Source organism: Siniperca chuatsi, linkage group LG24, assembly GCF_020085105.1.
Source record: "Siniperca chuatsi isolate FFG_IHB_CAS linkage group LG24, ASM2008510v1, whole genome shotgun sequence".
Taxonomy (NCBI): domain Eukaryota; kingdom Metazoa; phylum Chordata; class Actinopteri; order Centrarchiformes; family Sinipercidae; genus Siniperca; species Siniperca chuatsi.
Genome location: NC_058065.1, coordinates 1,563,763 through 1,582,875, shown reverse-complemented (window position 1 = coordinate 1,582,875; position 19,113 = coordinate 1,563,763). Strand labels below are relative to the sequence as shown.

The 19,113-nt window shown below is 44.6% G+C and overlaps 3 protein-coding genes across 4 annotated transcripts; 1 reads left to right on the top strand and 2 right to left on the bottom strand.

The window, feature by feature from the left end:
• Positions 1–143: 143 nt before the first annotated feature.
• Positions 144–4,609, top strand: pcid2 (PCI domain containing 2). Its single transcript, XM_044187593.1, has 15 exons — positions 144–273; positions 794–848; positions 956–1,045; positions 1,141–1,214; positions 1,366–1,431; positions 1,536–1,577; positions 1,801–1,855; positions 1,937–2,040; positions 2,145–2,220; positions 2,616–2,757; positions 2,922–3,022; positions 3,194–3,267; positions 3,353–3,478; positions 4,134–4,257; positions 4,397–4,609. Exons 1-15 carry the CDS (start codon positions 215–217, stop codon positions 4,484–4,486), a joined length of 1,278 nt encoding a protein of 425 aa, XP_044043528.1. The 5' UTR covers positions 144–214; the 3' UTR covers positions 4,487–4,609.
• A 257-nt stretch (positions 4,610–4,866) lies between these two features.
• On the bottom strand, positions 4,867–9,485 carry prozb (protein Z, vitamin K-dependent plasma glycoprotein b). Its single transcript, XM_044187558.1, has 10 exons — positions 9,453–9,485; positions 9,037–9,143; positions 8,268–8,428; positions 8,096–8,120; positions 7,648–7,806; positions 7,234–7,365; positions 7,063–7,142; positions 6,420–6,558; positions 5,727–6,310; positions 4,867–5,693 (listed from the first exon to the last, which is right to left on the bottom strand). Exons 2-10 carry the CDS (start codon positions 9,128–9,130, stop codon positions 5,274–5,276), a joined length of 1,794 nt encoding a protein of 597 aa, XP_044043493.1. The 5' UTR covers positions 9,131–9,143; positions 9,453–9,485; the 3' UTR covers positions 4,867–5,273.
• Positions 9,486–10,796: 1,311 nt separating this feature from the next.
• f10 (coagulation factor X) lies at positions 10,797–18,515 on the bottom strand. Of its 2 annotated transcripts, none has more exons than XM_044187571.1 (10): positions 18,497–18,515; positions 17,633–17,760; positions 16,267–16,427; positions 15,726–15,750; positions 15,274–15,387; positions 14,738–14,869; positions 14,070–14,389; positions 13,662–13,779; positions 12,750–12,937; positions 10,797–12,123 (listed from the first exon to the last, which is right to left on the bottom strand). In XM_044187571.1, the coding sequence occupies exons 2-10, from the start codon at positions 17,694–17,696 to the stop codon at positions 11,701–11,703; spliced, it is 1,545 nt and encodes a 514-aa protein (XP_044043506.1). In that variant the 5' UTR covers positions 17,697–17,760; positions 18,497–18,515; the 3' UTR covers positions 10,797–11,700. The 2 variants fall into 2 exon arrangements, with proteins under 2 accessions (XP_044043506.1, XP_044043507.1); XM_044187572.1 differs by lacking the exon at positions 18,497–18,515 and adding an exon at positions 18,074–18,093.
• Positions 18,516–19,113: the final 598 nt, after the last annotated feature.

The window sequence follows — 19,113 nt, the reverse complement described above, 5'->3', positions numbered from 1 at the left end:
AAGTAGTAAAATAAAGAAATATTAAGTCTAAAAAAATAATGGAGTGATTTAAAATATTCAACTTTATTTTCTAAAATTGTAAAAGAAAACAAAAATCCATATATGACGACTTTAATTTCGATATATTTAACAGTTTATTCTGAAACACTACCGGAAGCCGCCCTCACCAACCCGGAAGTTGTCGGATGTGCATCACCGGAAACAGTCCGGGTTTATGACTGAACGAACTGACACTGGACGGGTTTGTTCTGGATTAAAGCTTCATTTTAAAAGGTTTGTAATTGTTTGTATTTAGTTTTAATATTTATTCGACTGTTTGTTTTCTGTGTGAAGCCTGAAAACAGCGACATAACAGCAGGTTTTAACCCGAAGTGGACGAGTCAACGAGTTAGCATGCTAGCTGTTAAATGTGAGTGACGATATTAAAACCCGCAAATAAATACCTTTTTAAATTAAAACTGTTTGTTTTATATATATGAAGAGCTGTGGCGATTAAATTAAATTAATCCACATTTTTGATTATTTTGTTTTGTTGGTAGCTTCTCTTCTTCTGATTTGCAGCTTTTCTCAGTTTTATTTCATTTTAAACTGAATATCTGTTCGGACAAAAAGGTATTAAATCATACCGGACGCGTCTCTGCGCTGCCTGGCATTTTATAGACCGAAAGATGAACCGATAATGAAAATAATCATCAGTTTGCAGCTGTATTGTAAATGTAACTAAGTTATATTCTGCTCCACTCCATCTCAGAGGTAACTGTTGTTGTTTTTGCTGCCTTTTGTCTGTTTTCAGGGTGAACCAGCAGGCAGCCATGGCTCACATCACCATCAACCAGTACCTGCAGCAGGTAACCTCTGACCTCTGACCCCTGACCCTTCACTCCGCCTACAGGTGACCTCCAGACATGCGGAGTCGGTGCAGTGATTCTTCTTCGTTGGTGTTTTCCTCCTGCAGGTTTACGAGGCCATCGACAACCACGAGGGCTCGTTCTGCGCCGAGCTGCTCTCCTTCAAACACCCGCATGTGGCCAACCCCCGGCTCCAGGTGAGGCTCCGCCCGCTCAGGTAGACGCCCAGCGTTGCTAGGATACGGCCTCACCTGTGTGTGTGTGTGTGTGTGTGTGTGTGTGTGTGTCACAGCTGGCCAGTCCAGAAGAAAAATGTCAGCAGCTTCTGGAGCCGCCGTACGATGAGATGGTCGCGGCTCACCTCAGGTAGGACGGCCGGCCGACAGTCAGTCGACAGATCAGAGCCCAGCGCGAGAAACTGCAGGTAACCATAGCAACAGGTCTGACTGAACCATTGTCCTGTCTCGCTGCGTGTTGTGTGTGTGTGTGTGTGTGTGTGTGTGTGTGTGTGTTACAGGTGTACCTACGCGGTGGCCAATCACGACTTTGTTGAAGCCTACAAGTTCCAGACACTCGTCGTCCAATATCCTTTAATGATGAAAACACACACACACACACACACACACACACAACACACACACAAATCAATAGTCAGTAATCGATCGGTGTCGCTCCTTGACCGCTCACGTCCTTCCTGAGGGCCTTCCAGTCCCATAAAGAGGAGAACTGGTGAGTACAGACGGATGTTCACTAAATTAGCCTAGCTTAGCACAAAGACTGGAAGCAGTCCAGCTCCTCCGTTTCCTTTTGTGCGTTGCATTGTGGGAGAATAGCGTCCATCAGCAGCGCGCTGTGTGAGAGTAAACACACTGAACCTGCTCAGAAGCGGCGTGAGTCTGGATTGCTTCCTGTTTGATGGCGCTGGCGTCAGAGTGTGTGTTTGTGCTTTCAGGGCTCTGCCGGTGATGTTCGCCGTCACGCTGGACCTCAGGATATTTGCCAACAGTGTAAGAAGCTTGTGTGAGTGTGATGCTGCTGTCGATGGCGACAGTGTGAGCGGCGTCTCTGACCTTTGACCCTGTGTCCAGGCGGAGCAGCAGCTGCAGAAGAAGAGTAAAGGCCAGCCCGGCGAGATGTTGGAGAAAGCAGCTGAGCAGCTGATGAGCTGCTTCAGAGTGTGTGCCAGCGACAAGTCAGTCCACACACACACACACACACACACACACACACACACAGGTTTTACAGAGGGTTATTTACGTGTTTCAAGTTAAACGTTAACCTCTGGTCTCCCTGCAGTCGAGCGGGGATCGAGGACTCGAAGAAGTGGGGGATGATGTTTCTGAGCAACCAGCTCTTCAAGATCTACTTCAAGGTCCGAACTCGCGCTGAGCCGTTCGTTCGCTAGCGACTGGGAGGGGAACAAGACGAAACGCAGTGACGTGTAACGTTAGAAAGATTAGCACCGGCCGTCAGTATCACGGACATAAACTCTACAGGAGCAATGAGGCGTGATCTGATTTAAAAAGAATAAAGCGCCGGGAGGGAAACGGGAGGTTTGAGGGTGAAGAAAGTTGTAATTTATTGTTGAAATCTCTGATTTGTTCTCCTGGTGTTGTTACTGATACCCGTGTCGTCGTGGATCTTAATGAGCAGCACCTTTATTTGCCGATATTTCCTGCCGTAGCGTTGATGTTGTTCGTGTTTCGTTGTTGAAAGCCAGGAGTCGGTCATTTATTAATCGTTTCCTCTGATCCTGTGACGACCCAGATCAATAAGCTGCACCTGTGTAAGCCTCTGATCCGAGCCATCGACAGCTCCAACCTGAAGAACGACTACAGTCCGGCTCAGAAAGTCACCTACAAATACTACGTGGGCCGCAAGGCCATGTTCGACAGCGACTTCAAACCAGGTACGACCGCACGCCGCTCGCTCCCCTCGACAGCTAGACTGACCGGCGGACACAGCGTCAGATACCGTTATCTTTTACGCGACAAATCCAGACCTCCAACGGTCTGCGGGGCGAAAGTATTCTTTTAAAAAAAATAAAGTCCGACTCTGCTCGTGTCTCTGCAGCGGAGGAGTTTCTGTCTTACGCCTTCCACCACTGTCATCGCTCCAGCCAGAAGAACAAGAGGATGATTCTCATCTACCTGCTGCCCGTCAAGATGCTGCTGGTAAGAACCGCTCCCGTTCAAACGCCGCGCTGCCGGCAGCGCGACCCCGCTGACATCAGCGCGGACCCGCTGACATCAGCGCGGACCCGCTGACATCAGCGCGGACCCGCTGACAGTGGACCCCGCTGACATCAGCGGTGCTGTGACCGCACCTTGTTGCTGCCGTTTCAGGGCCACATGCCGACTCATCAGCTCCTGAGGAAGTACGACCTCATGCAGTTTGCCGACGTCACCAGAGGTGTGAGGTAAGCGAGAGGGTCGGAGGCGGCGGCGCAGGAAGTGACGTCATGCCGTCAGGTGGTCTCACGGGTTGAAATGTCTGTGTGTCAGTGAAGGGAACCTGCTGCTGCTGAACGAAGCCTTGTCCAAACACGAGACCTTCTTCATCCGCTGCGGGATCTTCCTCATCCTGGAGAAGCTGAAGATCATCACCTACAGGAACCTCTTCAAGAAAGTGTGAGTCCCGCAGCGCCTCCCGGTGGATCGCACCGGCACGGCGGCCATTTCCACTTTTAAACGTAACGTTGAATCTTCAGCTCAACCTTCCGGGGATTTTGGTTTTTCGACGGCACATTTTTAGAGCCACGTTTTAGCCGTGAAGGGGAACTTCCTGCTAGAGGCTACGTTAGCCGCTACTAGCATAACACAGCCCGATCTCCCGCCTGTCTGCGGTCGAGTTGCATTGTGGGTAATGTAGGCGCCGGGTTTTGGTTCTGCTGCATCGATCGTTTTGTTTTTCGAACAGCCCGACGGTGTCATAGCAGTGCAGTGAAACATCAGCACTCTTCAGGGTTCGGCCCCCAGCTGAGTGCCCCTAATTTTTCGTGGTTCTGGTTTTGGCGTCCATGTTTTTGGCCCCCGAGTCGTTTGGCCACAACGTTTTGTAGAGATGTGTTTTCCTCTTATCTTAATCACTTCACACAATCCAAAAAATTATTATTTTTTTATTCTACTGGACTTGAAACACGAGCGACGCTGTGTGTTAGACCCTTGGGTTTTTATGCTTCCGGCCCCTTTTTTGACGTCTCGTTTAACCCACCACGTTTAGTTTCCCATGAGTTTGATCCCCGCCGGCGGCAGCTTGGTGACCCCCGCTGCTTCCTGTCCGCAGGTATCTGTTGCTGAGGACTCACCAGCTGCCTCTGGACGCCTTCCTGGTGGCTCTGAAGATGATGCAGGTGGAGGATGTCGACATCGACGAGGTGCAGTGTATCCTGGCCAACCTCATCTACATGGTGAGGACACACACACACACACACACACACACACACACACACACACACACACACACACACACACACACACACACACAGAAACAGGAGAGAAAGTAGTGCCGTTCAGCTCTTCTTCTGTGTTTTCTCCGTCTCCTCTCAGGGTCACATCAAAGGTTACATCTCCCATCAGCACCAGAAGCTTGTGGTCAGTAAGCAGAATCCGTTCCCTCCTCTCTCCTCAGTCTCCTAGACTACGTTACCCACAATCCCCTCTGGCCGCGACGCTCCACAGGAAACATTTCTTCCATTCGGTTCACGCTTTTTTTATTTTGTACTGTGAAAACATGTTGAATAAAACAGATGCTGGTTTGTACAGCTGTCGGATTGATTATTGAACCAGTCATGTTTGCAGGTGTTCATACAAACAATCAGTGTTCCCAGGAGGCTTTGGATGGTGCATTGTGGGTATTGGAGTCTTTATTTTCGGCACTTTATTTCCACGTGACAAAGTTAAATTTGCGCAGTTAAAATACGAACTGCTGATAGTAAATATGATCTAATGTCTTGTTTCTGCAGGTTTTACTTTTTGCACTTCACAAATATTAAATAAATGCTAGATTCAAGTTACACTCAACTTTAAAACAAACTTTTAGTGGCAAAGTTTTATACATTTCATCACACTACAGTTTACTTTTGAAATATAGTTATAAAATCGGGGTTTATCGTCTGTATGTTTCTGTCTTTTTGCCGCGTCCTCTTCTAAACAGGAAGTTAATAAAACACATTGTGAGATCAGTCCAAACTGTAAATCCCTCCGATGCTCACAGCTTTGGTGCCAGACTCGGGTTCTGCTGGGACCACATGCGTGGACCAGTGAACCAGGGACAGGCCTGCTGTGGGGAATATCGTTCACTTTGGAAAATGTTTGTAAGGAGCTGAAACCAGGAGTTTGGTAACGTGAAGTTTTATGATGAAAAGTTGTCGACCTTTAAAAAAAAAAAAAAAAAGTTTTAAAGATGGCGGTGGTGGGCGGGTTGTTAGCGATACTCAGGATCCTGGCTGACTTGGGGGGTCATGTTATCCTCGGCTGCCTCCAGCCTCGGTCTGATCCAGCTCAGGTAGCGGGAAAGTTTGGTGAACACCAGACCGCCGCCATCGCAGCCTGCGGATGATGAGATCAGCAGCCCAGTCAGAAACACCGTCCCTTGCTGCACTGTGGCAACGGGCGTCCCCGGCAACACACCGCCACATCGCCCGCCGCTGACCTCTGACCTCGAGCTGCTGTTTCCTTCTGAGGGCTTGTGATTCTTTGAACTCCTGCTGTTATAGTTTTCTGTTCCATTTTGACCGTTTTGGGTTTGATTCTGGTTCTGGTTTACTGTATGTTCATTCAGCCTCCTCTGGTCTCTGTTTTGGTTCCCTAAAGCTACATTTGGGTTCCTCTGGACTCTGCTTTGGTTCCCTAAAGCTACATTTGGGTTCACTTTTTGGTTCCCTAAAGCTACATTTGGGTTCCTCTGGGCTCTGTTTTGGTTCCCTAAAGCTACATTTGGGTTCCTCTGGGCTCTATTTTGGTTCCCTAAAGCTACATTTGGGTTCCTCTGGGCTCTGTTTTGGTTCCCTAAAGCTACATTTGGGTTCCTCTGGGCTCTGTTTTGGTTCCCTAAGGGTCCATTTGGGTTCCTCTGGACTCTGCTTTGGTTCCCTAAAGCTACATTTGGGTTCCTCTGGACTCTGCTTTGGTTCCCTAAAGGTCCATTCTGCCTCCTCATGCAGAACATTTTGTTGCTGAGCGGATGCGAAACAGTCAGCAGACTGCGACACTCGTCCAGCGTCATGTAGACCAACTTCTGTGTCCGACCGGCCCCCCGTCTCTCGGCGATGCCCGTCCTCCCAGAACGCATCAGGATGTTTTCGCTGAAGTCCTTGGGGGGCAGGCAGAGGTGGATGAGGGTGGGGCTAAAGGGCAGGGGGCCGGCCAGCTCGAGGAGGGCGAGGTCGTTTTCGTGGTGATCTGCACGGAAACGGTCGTGGACGTACAAAGCCCGGACAGGGACGATCGTCTTCTTATCGCCTAGGAGACGAGAGACGAGACGTCAAAATTATATTATCCAGTCGACTTTGTGATCTTTCTGTCCAAGGTGTAAACATAGATACGGCCTTTGGCTAATAAAGTTCATTACCGGTGACCACGTAGAAGTTGGAGGGTCGGAGGTCGGATTCTGAGTCCAGGAAGAGGCAGCGGGCGGCGGTCAGGACAGAGCGCTGACCCAGCACCACGCCGGCACACAGCTCCACCTTTCTGTTGTTCAGCAGGGACACCTGGAGACAGAAAACAAACACCTGCAGAGCTGACGACGTTCCCATCAGCCTCACCTGCACTCTGTGGTTACCGCTAATTAGCTAATGTTAGCATGCTAACACGCCAACTTAAAATGGTGAACATGGTGAACATTATACCTGCTAAACATTACCATGTTAGCATTGTCGTTGCGCGCATGTTAGCATGCTGATGTTAGCATTTAGCTCAGCCTCACAGAGCTGCTGTAGATGTTTTAATCAAAAATGTCCAAAATTCACACGTTCCAGCTTCTTAAATGTGAAAATCTTCTGGTTTTCTTTGTCCTCTACGACAGTAAAGCGAACATCTTTGGGTTTTGGACTGTTGATCGGACAAAACACGACATTTGAAGACGTCACCGTTTTGGAGATTTTATAGTCGGCAGATTAATGTATAATGAAAACGTTTGCTAGAAACGCGACATTTGAAGTTGAACAGAAATCTCTGCTCTGATGCCTCGCTGTGATTGGCTGAGGGGATCTTACCTGCCAGGGACAGTTTCCCAGGTGACACATTGAGGCAGTCGTGTTGAACTTGTCAGGAAGTCGTCCACAAGGAAACTTCACTGAGGACACAAAGACGTTGTTATTTCACCAGTTTGAGCTGGTTTGCTAAACGTAGTACTTTTGGTATATTTTTTTGGGGTGGGGTCAGACCGTTAGGCAGGCAGCTGCGTCGGTCGGCCTGTAGTTTGAATCCCGACATGCAGGAGCAGGTGAAGGTGTTGTACGATGCCGTGCACAGCTGGTGACAAGCTGTTGGGCCTTCAGTCAAACACTCAGAGATTTCTGAAACAGACCAGATAATGAGAGAGAAGCTAAAGTCCTCCATGTTTCCAAAAGTCGCGCGTTTCAGGGACGCGGTGTAGATGGCGCACAGTGTTGCCATGGATACGACAGATGAAACAAACGCAGTAACGCCACAGGTCTGAAAATGTCATCGGAGCGAATTATTCTTTAAGGTAAACTGGGAGATTTCTGAGGATCCCCCGAATGCACCGCGAGTTTTGGCCTACAGGCCACGCCCCCCTCCCGGAGGCGGGGCCAGCTCGGCTGTGGGTGTGGTCAAACCTGCTCTGGTGGTTTGTGACGCGGTGGGCGGCTGTTGTCCTTCTCGCCGTTCGCAGACCGGTCCGTAGTGGGGGGCAGCGCAGGAGCAGTGGAACCCCCCCACTTTGTCGGTGCAGTTCCCTCCATAGAGGCAGGGGTTGGGCTGACACTGGTCCCCATCTGCTCAGAGACACAGAGGCTGATCAATCACACCGATCAGACAAGAAATGAGCTACTGGTGTGGAAGCAGGCAGCGGGCGAATGTAACCAAGTACCTGTACTACAGTAGTTCAGCACTTAAGGACAGTTTTGAGGTACTTTGCTTGGGTACGACCTCGCTGCGCTAACTTTATCTGAAGGCTTTAGTTACTTTGCAGATTCAGATTATCAACACAAAGTTTCAACTATCGATTATCGATTAAGCTCCCCAGCAGTAAATAAAGTCATTGAACTGAGTTTTAAAACTCACCGTGGTAAACGGTCCAGAAGGCGATCTGAAGAGAAACAAACACAACCAGTTTCCTGCTTCTCCAAATACTGTTTTTAATTTTGAGCGCAAAAGGTAAAATTTGAGAAAGTCCACTTCATCATTTCTCATAACAGGCTGTGATTATTATTGTCATTGTTGGGGAGACTCTGACCGTCTTGTCGTTGTCTTCGAAGTACTCGCGGGCCTCCTCGTAGCTGCACAGCTCCTCGTAACACTCCCGCTCCAGGTTCCCCTGCAGGATCTCCTCCAGCAGGAACAGGTTGGCCCGCTTGGACCGCAGGAACACGTCGTGGGTCTGAGGAGCCTGAAACACTGAGACCCCACAGGCTTTACAGTATATGTATTACCTTCCTGCGGTCCATTAGTGGCCCAGTAATCATAAATCATACTTCTGAAATGTGACAAGTCAGCCAGTGACGTACAAAGTCGTAGTTACGGCAGCATTTTATACGATTTGATATTAATAAGTAGAATTAATATTGTCATATTTCTAACAAACTTGTAGTAAAAAGTAAAAGTCCTGCATTTATAATCAGGAAACTGTACTAGCAGCACAGTAGAAGGACCCTGACTGATGTACGACTCTGACATTATAGGATTGTTACACTTTCCATTGATAACTAATAATTGTTTCAAGTCATAATGTCGACATACTGAGTGCAGTACAGGTGAAAAACAACTTTAACGTGATTTGTTTCCGAGCGTTCAACATATTTTTGGCACAAAAAAACATTTCCAGTTTAATGTGGAACATTTGAAAGTTTAACTTGTAATATCAGTTGTTTGATTTAACCGTCTCCTGCCCGATTGGTCAGTTAGTGTCTGTTTAAAACAAGATAATCCACCGACTCACCAAAATCTGACTAAACCAACTGACTAACTGCGAACTGCGAACGGAGGTCAGGGGTCAGGGGTCTTACCTTGTCCTTGGATGAGGACCTGAAGGAAGCAGGCAAGGAGGTAGAGAGACGGAACAGACGCTCGACAACAAGCCGACATGATGCTGACCGCCATGACACTGACTCCGCTGCCACACACACACACACACACACACACACACACACGATACCGATGAGTCACAACAGAGTCATTAAACTAGACACGTGACGGGACCTTAAATCTTCAGCCATATTGTTAAAGTCTGTTACACTAATTATACAAATATCAAAATGTCTATCGTTGTTTGAAAAGCTTTGACAAAACCTCACTAGAAATGTAATCAAATATAAAAGCGAGATGTCAGATAGTTAACAGGCCAACATGCGCTGCGATTGTACATCTCAGTCTTAGACGTCTTTTAAAACTCTTTGTCTTTTCACAGGAGTCGGATTTTCACCTGCGCAGCTCAGATCTGTTTCTGTAAAGAGTTAAAAGTCAAAGTAAACAGTTCTCTGTAAACGGTGTGTTCCTGCAGTGGACTCTGGCCTGCGCGCTCTCATGTCCTCAAACAGAACAGGACAAGCAGCAGGCCCGACCTCTGAAACTTCAATATTCAGTAGGTTTGTTTATTTGAGGTAAACAAAGAGAAATAAGATAATGGAAAGCACATGAAGAAAAATACAGGTGGACTCGGTGCCGGTGGCGGATCCAGACGTTCTTAACGTGGCTCTGCAACAAGAACTTTTCAGGGTTTAAGGACACAAAAGTCTTAAAACCCACAAATTTGAAGCCCGGGGGAAATTTTCTTTTCCCACAATTAATAATATATTATAATATTTCCCTGAGCAGATCCTTGTAGTCCTGACAAGACTGAGAGTCTGCAGCCATGCTAGCAGCTCTGTAAGGCTGAGCTAAATGCTAACAGGCTCACAATGACAATGCTAACATGTTGATGTTTAGCATCTTTGGCTAACATTAGCTTTGTTTAGGAGACTCCTTCAGTCAAACTGCCATTTCCAATTTAGCTGCAACTAACGATTATTTTCATTATTGAGTATTCTACCATTTACTTCAGGATTCATTGATTCATCGTTTTGTCTATAAAATGTCTTCCAAAGTCTTGTTTTGTTGTTTCATGAGTGACAACTTGATTTTATTGTAAGATTTTCTAATTAATCGACTAATAATTTAATCTATAAAATGTCAGGACACAGAGGTGACGTCTTCATACCTTTTCTTGGTCCGACCCAAAGTCCAAAGATATTCAGTTTACAATGATATAAAACAGAGAAAATCGGACATTTGAGAGAATCAATGACTGAAATGATTGATCAATTGTCAAAATAGTTGCCGATTAATTATCGATAACTTATTGTTTCAAAAATATAAAGTTACAAAATAAATAAAAGTATAAATATTTATAAAAGTAAATATAAAATGTTAAAATTCCAAATGCTAAAACATTTTTACCAAAAAGGAAAAATATATTTTTCTGTTAATTTCTGCTTTGATACACGTCTAATAAAATGTTTTAAGCCTCAATGAAGAAATAAAATTGCACCAATAGTTATTATGAGTACTGACCGCTTAAACTGTACAAACACAACAACAATTAGCTAATTGGATTCACAGTTTGAGCTAAATTTGACGCGTAAAATTCACTTCACTCCTTCAGATGCAGCGAAAAAGTAAATATAAAACTGAGAATATTTAGTTTTAATCACAAAAACGTTTTGTATCAGACTGTTGTAGTATTTCTTTATTTGCTAACTGACTAAAAAAAAACACATGAAAACAGACGTTTTGTTTACGCAGATTTAAAATGGTTTTTTTTATTTTCACACATTTTTAATAATACTGAACAGCAAACTGTTAAATCAAGCTTTTGTACATCGCTAATGTCATTATTTCTTTACTTTTTGGTTTTACATTGCAGGTTAGTTTTCTGCTGTACGGTACCAGACCATCGCCAAACAGCAGACAGACACAGTTAGAGACTAGCTGGTGAACTTGGTGGAGACCAAAACAGAGCTCAAAGAGAGTGAACATTGGACTTACATTCATCAGGTGGACACAAACCTCACTCCAATGGGATGATCATGTTTACAGTTTCTGTGGCCCAACAGGTACATTAGCTCCCCAAGCTAACGTTAGTGAAAGAGTTGTTATTCACGAGATATGAAAGCAGAAAACATGCGTTTTAGATGAATGAGATTTTATATACTCTGAAAACATTCAACATGTTGCTGCAATTAAATTGTATGTAAAAACGTTATGTGACGCAGGGGTTTTCTACCCGGAAGTTACTGTAAACAAACATTGTGATTCGTTCTATAAAGGACCGAGACTAGAACCCTGAGGAACCCCACAAGTAATTATAAACAACGCCAATGAGATGATCATGTTGCTCTGTGTCTGCTGGATGTGGAAGTAGGCAGCTGGTCGCTATGTTAGCCACGACTACTTTATAAGATGATAATATGTCAGATATTGTGTTTACAGGCTGTAAACAAAAATGAATTAATGCAGCTTTAAGAATTTCAGTAATGTCTTTAAAACGGGGTTAAATGTTGTAAAATTATGACAATTTCTATTTCTGTGGCTGAATTGTGACTGCGTAGAAGTCTCAAACATAAAATCGATGAATACATAAGAGGCACGTGGACTTCAGCGATGATTTGAAAAGAAAAATGAAATCCGCTGTCTTACAGAAAGAGCCTCTTGATGGGGCCAAGGTGCCTCTTCACCCTGCTGCCACTCTTCTTTTTGGGCATCAGCTTCTCGATGCCGTCATTGATCCAGCGGATGTACTTGGACACCTGGGTGTAGATGCCGTATTTGCCTTTGCGTGCGCAGCCTTCGCCCCAGCTCACAATGCCGGTGATAAAATAGGTGTTGTGATAGCGTGTGACGTGCGGCCCGCCACTGTCACCTTGGCAGGCGTCCTTGGCTATTGTGTTGTAGCCGGCGCAGAACATGCGGGCAGAGATGCGCAATTGGGTGGATTCGATGCATGTGTGCCGATCCACGTAGGGCATGGTGAGGCGCTGCAAGATGGTGGACGCCTGCCGACCCTCGCCGAGACGGCCAAAACCGCTGACCATGCCATCCACCTGCCGCATCAGGACCTGCAAGAGGAGGTACGAAATTTAACTGGTCGAGTTGTGTTTTCTCCTGTGGTGTTAAAGCAGTCGTTCAACATTTTGGGAAATACGCTTAGTCACATTGAAGATCGATCCCACTCTCATGTGTCTGTACGGTAAATATAAGCAGGTGGTTAGCTTAGCTTAGCATAAACACTGGAAACAGGGGGAAACAGCTAGCGTAGCTCTGTCCAAAATTAACAAAATCCGTCTACCAGCACCTCTAAAATTCGTTAACACGTTATATCTTGTTTGTTTAATTTGTAAAAAAACGTGTGAAAACGACCATTCACCATTTTGGGGTTCAGGATTATGCGCCAGACTATTTCTTTGCCCGGACCAGTAATTTCCTGACGTTTGTGTGTACGGATTAAACAAAAGAGATACGACGAGATACGTTAATCAGCTTTAGAGGCTAGCTGTTTTCCCTTGTTTCCAGTGTTTATGCTAAGCTAAATGAGACATGACAGTGGCATCAATCTTCTTCTCATCTAATTCTCAGCGAGAAAGCAAATATTTCCCAAAATGCAGAACTATTTCTTTAAATCATTGAGTTTATGACAAACATATATTTAAGGTTGTAAAGTGGTTTGACTGGTTTAAAGGTTCACCTTTTCAGCAAAATCTGGCTCAGGTATGCAGGCCGGCAGGATGAACCTGGTGAACTTGATGGGCGTGGCCAATTTGATGAGTGCGATGTCATTGTGGTAGGTGTCCCGTTTGTATTTATTGTGGGTGATAATCGTTTCCACATAATGGGTAGCTTCATTACCATCATCCACCAACACGTCAAACTCACCTGAATACACAGAAATAATAAGTATTTTAATAGGGCAATTTCTGTATTAAGTGCTATGGACAATTAAAAAATATTGATAATAATAAGAGACTTTTTCATGTTTTCATAGCACCTTTTATACTTATACTTCTCAAAAGGTGATGTAGCTTTAAATACAGAGTCAAAGGTCACGAAATAAATAAATATTAAAGAAATTATAAAATGTAAAAATTCCCAAAGTATAAAAAATGAAATACATTTTGAACACACACAAAAATAAAAGTATATTGTTTGGGAATTTCTATGTTGATAAAACAAAGTGTTATAAGCTGCTATGAAGAAATAAAAATGCAGTTATCAAGAATACTGACCACAAACTGTAGAAACACAATAACAGTTTAGTAAAAGAATCACAGTTACGAGACTTTATCTAATAATAATTATCTGTACCTCGTGATTACGAGGTTTTGTATAACTCGTGATTCTTAGGTCCGGATCGTACCTTTACGTAGTTACGATATCTGTTTCTCATAATTACAAAAGAATCTCAAATGTTTTGAAATCACACGATCTAATAATCACAAGAAAACTCATAATTACGGAAAAAAGTTATACCATTATATCATAAAGTCATATACTGAATAATCCCTTAAAATTACAAAAATTGTCCACAAGCTAATTATGAGACTGCAGCATGCGAGCCACTGAGTGATTCAGCTGATGGCGATTGGTTAGTCAGACCTACCGAGCTTGACGTAGATGTAGCGTGATTGGTTCATGCAGTGGGCGGCGGTCAGGATGATGTATTCGTTGAGGATGGTTCCTCCGCAGAACCCTCGGTCCTCCTCGTTCAGCAGGAGAGCCTGCGAGAACGAGACGGGACAAACAACTGTTACTATTACACTAACTCTGCAATTGTGGACTTCCAGGTGTCTGTAATTGACTCCCAGGTTTCTATGTAGAGACAGTTAAAGACACCTGGACAATAATTGACTCCTAGGTGTCCATGTGGAGACAGTAATTAACTCTCAGGTGTCCAATTAGATACTCCCAGGTGTGTCCAAGGAAACACTACTCTCTTTTTTTTTTGCCTCTACAGCCTTCCTTATTTTCTGTCTTTTTTCGTTTTTAAAAAACAAGAAAGTGTATCTACCTGCCATGGGCATTCTCCTGGTGGACAGTCCTCTCCGTTGACAATGCGCATCATATCCGCCATTTGAGGGACGACTTTTTCCTCGAAAACCAAGTACTCTGGCGAAGCTTTTTTCGGCACAATCTGGCTGTTGCTGCTGTTCCTAGAAAGGGAGGAGTCTGGGCGATGAACCGTGTCCGGCCTGTGCTCGGTGGGGTTGAGGTTGGTGTTACGGTCCGTCGTGTTCAACCCGGTAGTGTTCCCCTCCGTCACGTTCGTCCGCTCGTACCTGAAAACGGTCCGGGTGTTTTTGGTGATGATGGCACCACATTTGAAGGTCTCTGCAAGAGTTCATGTGAAGTTCAGAGATCAGGGCTTGTACACCAAAAAGTTTAATCACTGAAAGAACCGTGTTGGCTGTTTGATTAGATTCTGAAAATAGAGCAATTACGATTAGCTTCTGATATTTCTTGTGGAAATTTTGTCCTGATGGTGGTGCTACAGGAAAGGTTGGAGGGTCACCAAAATCTTTGAGTCTTCACCTGAGGACCATGACTTGTATAAATGTATAGCCAGAAGTCATTAGGCCTCACCACTCTTTAACTTTGGCATCAGAGATAAAACTGTAAGGATACAACATTCGATTTGAGACCAGTAACAGAATATTTAGACTCTTGAGTCTCCCTCACTGTTGGAGTTGCAGGATTTGTAATCTGATGCCAGGAAATATCCGTCAGCACAGGAGCAGCGAATGTTTCCTTGGAATACGCTGCAGAAGTGTTCGCAGCCGCCGTTTTTGTTCTCACAGAGCTCAGGAATAACTGCAAAAACATAAGAAACACTGTCAAGACCAAGACCGGGGTGCGGCGTTTTGATTACCCACCAAGTCAATGTTTTTAAAATTTGCTTTCAGCATGAAAACTCACAGAAACCAAGGTTTCATTCAGTAGAAACAGGAGACAGAAGTTCTTCTATCCCAACCATCCCTCCCCTCAAACTAAACCTACAGGGTCGTTACGTTAACCAGGAGTCGCATGTTTCTATGTTAAATAACATCGAGGATATTGTTGAAAGAAGTTGAACTTGGAATACAGAATGGGGGGAAAAACCCTTCCAGGACACTTGTGACACTTTAATACTGCGTACAAAGTGATAGGACAGTCTGGGTTTTGCTAAAGGACACTGAGCTTGAGCCCGACTGTCCTGAGTGACTTCGGTTCTGTACCGATTTCACAGTTGAAGCCCTGGTACCCGTCCTGGCAGTAGCAGGTGTAGCTACCGATTCCATCTTTGCAATGTCCTCCATGAGCACAGGGCATCGAGATACATGCGTCGCCATCTGCGGGACAAACAGATGTAACTTGTTGAGATGTAACTTTAGCAAAAAGACTCAAATATGCACAAACTTTTACATCTAGTGGTGAAAATCTGTACAGTAGGAGATGGAATTTCACTACCTGTTTCCATTAGTATAGTACATTTCAAGCTTTACAAAGATTAGTTTGGGGTTTGGTTACTTTTTATCTTGTTTCTTAAAGGTGTATTCCCTGTTTGTGTTTTAGCAGCTGATTCCACCCGCAAAAAAATTTTCCTTGAAGCACATTTTCACTGTGTTAAATTTCTGTGTTTCTAAAAGATTGCTGAATTAGCCAGTCTGTCACAGAACAAATGCCTTACCAATGTATTTGGCCCAGAATTCATTCTGCAAAAAGAAAAATAGAGAATTAAAACAACTTCAAATCTGATCAGTATTTCTCAGTGAAGAAAAGTTAATCCAGGTTTTTTGGCCTTTATGGAGTGTAAGATCTTAAACGCAAATATCAGGCTCAGTCAAAACTCCAATCTGTCTTATATGATGGATCTTGTTTGCTAGCAAGCTATTTAGTCAACGAAATACACCAAGAAGTAGTTCCAATGCCTAAAACCGTTATGTCTTATTTTTACATTTCTATTTCTACACTTGTACAAAACTTAAATCGGACAACTCTGAGTTGTTGGAATCTTTTTACACTTTTAACGGAGCTAGGCTAGCACCCTGCTTCCAGTCATTGTGCTAAGCTATCTTAGGGTTAGGCTAAGCTAGGACGCACGATGTTGTCATCGGACTCTGGGTAAACAAGAAAGGCGTTCCCAAAGTTATCTGAGTGTTTCTTTAAGACTTGTTGTGATGGATTTTGATTGACAGCAGTGTAGGTGTGTAGTTGCAGGAGGTTAATACAGTTGTGTCTTCGTTTTCGAAGATCTCTCGCGCCTCCTCCCAGCTGCAGCGCTCCTCCACACACTCCCTCTCCATGCTGCCTTGTTTAATCTCCTCTAAAAAGCTGTTGGCTCGTCTCCGCCGGGTCAGCACCTGCCTGGCTGCCTCGCCGTCCAAGAAGACTGGTGAGAGAACAGAACAGCCATAATTCAGGTGATTTTCAAAAACACTTTATTTAGTTTCAGGCTGAGCTGTCCTTGGCTAGTTACTTTGCTGCAATGTGACAAGAGAAAAGAAACTGCCTGCTTCACGAGGCAGAGTTAGCCATGTTAGCCACATTAGCATCATGACTCTTGGTCATTTGGTCCACACTGAAATATCAGCTATTGGATGGATTGTCATAAAACGTGCTTCATCGTTCACGCTCCCCTCAGGATGAACTGTAATAACTCCGGTGATCCTCTGACTCTCCATCTGGCGCCACCATCAGGTCGACATGTTAATTTAACAACTCAAAAGGTGGTTTCCAGGTGCGGGCAGTTCTACTGCACATGTTTTAAAAGTAGTATAAAGCCTTTAGTGTCTCCAGAGGGAGCTGAGTGAAATCAAGTGATGTCACTTGAGTCAGACTTGAGTCGGACTGTTGGCGTGGAGTTAGAAAGACGTGAGCTCACCAGACCTCTGCAGCCCGCTGCTCATCTCTGCTGCAGGCTACGTTAGCCGCTGCTAGCATAACACACCACAATCTCACACCCAACTGTTGGTGGAGGAGATGCATTGTGGGTAATGTAGGCGCAGGGTTTCGACAAAGAAGAAGAATGCGTGGAATAAAAAATACGATGTCTCTGGTTCTGCTGCATCGATTTTGATCCTTTTTCTTAAAATCTGCCCATCGTGAGTCTGACGATGTTACAGGAGTGCAACACTAAATCTGTGGAGTGCTCTTTTAAATATTAAGTTCATCTTTAAAGGAATATTTCTTCCAGCTAAGTTCACTTTTTCTCGCCTCTGAAGAGGCAAGTTTTGACGGATAATTGAGGAGAAATGTATTGAAAAAGACCAATCACGGCCCAGCAAGTGGTTTGTTTGTCCAGAGAGGAGAAAAAAGGGCTCATGTTGGTGTCTGAGTGAAAGAAAGAGCTGTCAGTCATCAAAAATCAAAAATCTGTTGACATCACACACACACACAACATACTAAACACACAAAAAGAGACGGGGTCATGTGTCACCTGCCAGCCGCCAATCAACACACAACCAACCCCCTTACCACCACTACCACCACCCAAAACACACACTCAACATGGTGGTGCGTCTCTTCCACCCTGCTTTAGCTCCATACTCTTCCCCTCTTCATCGTCCCTTAAAGTTTAGGTTTTACCGAACGTACCTACGTGAGCAGCGGCCAGGTGGAGCAGCAGGAGGCCGAGGGACAGGCGGTGAAACCGAAACATGGCCCCAGATGGATGGTGAGCTCGGCTGGAAAAACCTCAGTGTGCTGAGTGGAAGTAATGGAGTCTGAATGTGGAGAGAGGGAGAGAGGAGGGGTGGTAGAGAGGGCAACGACCTGTATAAACAGGGAGAGGGGGTGGGGGGGGGTCGACTTGTTGAAACTGCACTGATCAGACCGGGCGGGGCTTATCTGCAGCGTCCAGACTTCCTGCTGAGACGCTGGAGCTCAAAAATATTCTGCTTCACTGATAAAAAGACTTCACGTGAGAAACTACAAGTCCCAGAGTGCATTGCTGGAAGAAACATCAAATCAGAAAGCTTCACACTGATGTTCATCTCGAGCTCTTATTTTGTAGTTTTTCAGCCTTTTGAAACTCACCTGTGAACTGCGATGAGTTTTTTCTTCACTTCAGCTTTAGTTACTAGCTACTTTACAAATTAACATCTGACTAAACTTATGAAAAACTTAAAACACGATCAGTTTATACAAAAACGATCGAGTCAGTTAGTTGATTCGTCAATTGTCAAAAATGTATTCAGCGACTGCTAACTGATTCATCGTTTAAGTCATGTCTTCCATCGTTTGAGCTCTTTTAATGACGTCATCTCGTTAACTGAAGGTTGTCAGTCGTGAAACAGATTTATCTTTGAAGCGCAAAGACACAAAGACGTCTCAAACAATGTCAGCTTTGCATTACAAGTGACACAACTGACCGAATGACACTTAATGACTACAGTCATAAACCTTCACAAAGACTCCTTCGTGTTCATGACAGGTGTCATGTCAGTCTTATGAACCCACCTTCAAATAAAGTGTTGGTTGGAAACTTAACTGCAGAGAGAAAAGACGTTTGCAGAAGCAGATGTTGCATGAAGAGAAACATGTTGTTGGGAGGACCTCGCACGAGGACGGGGGGAGGAGCGGGAGACGTTTACAGTAAATGAGGATTTTCAAACACTGACTCAACGTTGAGGTCGACAGGGTCAGCTCCCGCTGTTCAACACCACTTCCTGCACTGCAGCCAATCGGCGCAGGGGGCCGAGCGCCGGAAGTCCAAACTGATCAATACTTACTCTGCGGACTGAAACATTTATCAGCTGCTCGCCCTCAAACAAAAACGGATTCAGTATTTAGACGTTTTACTTAAATAAAAGTAGCTACCACTATTTAAAAATACTCTGTTACAAGTAAACGTCACGTATCAACGTGCTCACTATGCAACATGTAAGCAGTACTTTAATATTATGTGGTTGAGCTTATTTTACTCATTTAATATACTGTGGAGTGGTTTAATTTAATGTATAACAAATACTTTGTGTTTTATATTCTATGTTTTTTTAAATCTCCATCTGCAAAGTAACTACAGCTGTCAGATAAATGTGGTGGAGTCAAAGTAGAAAGTACCTCAGAATTATACT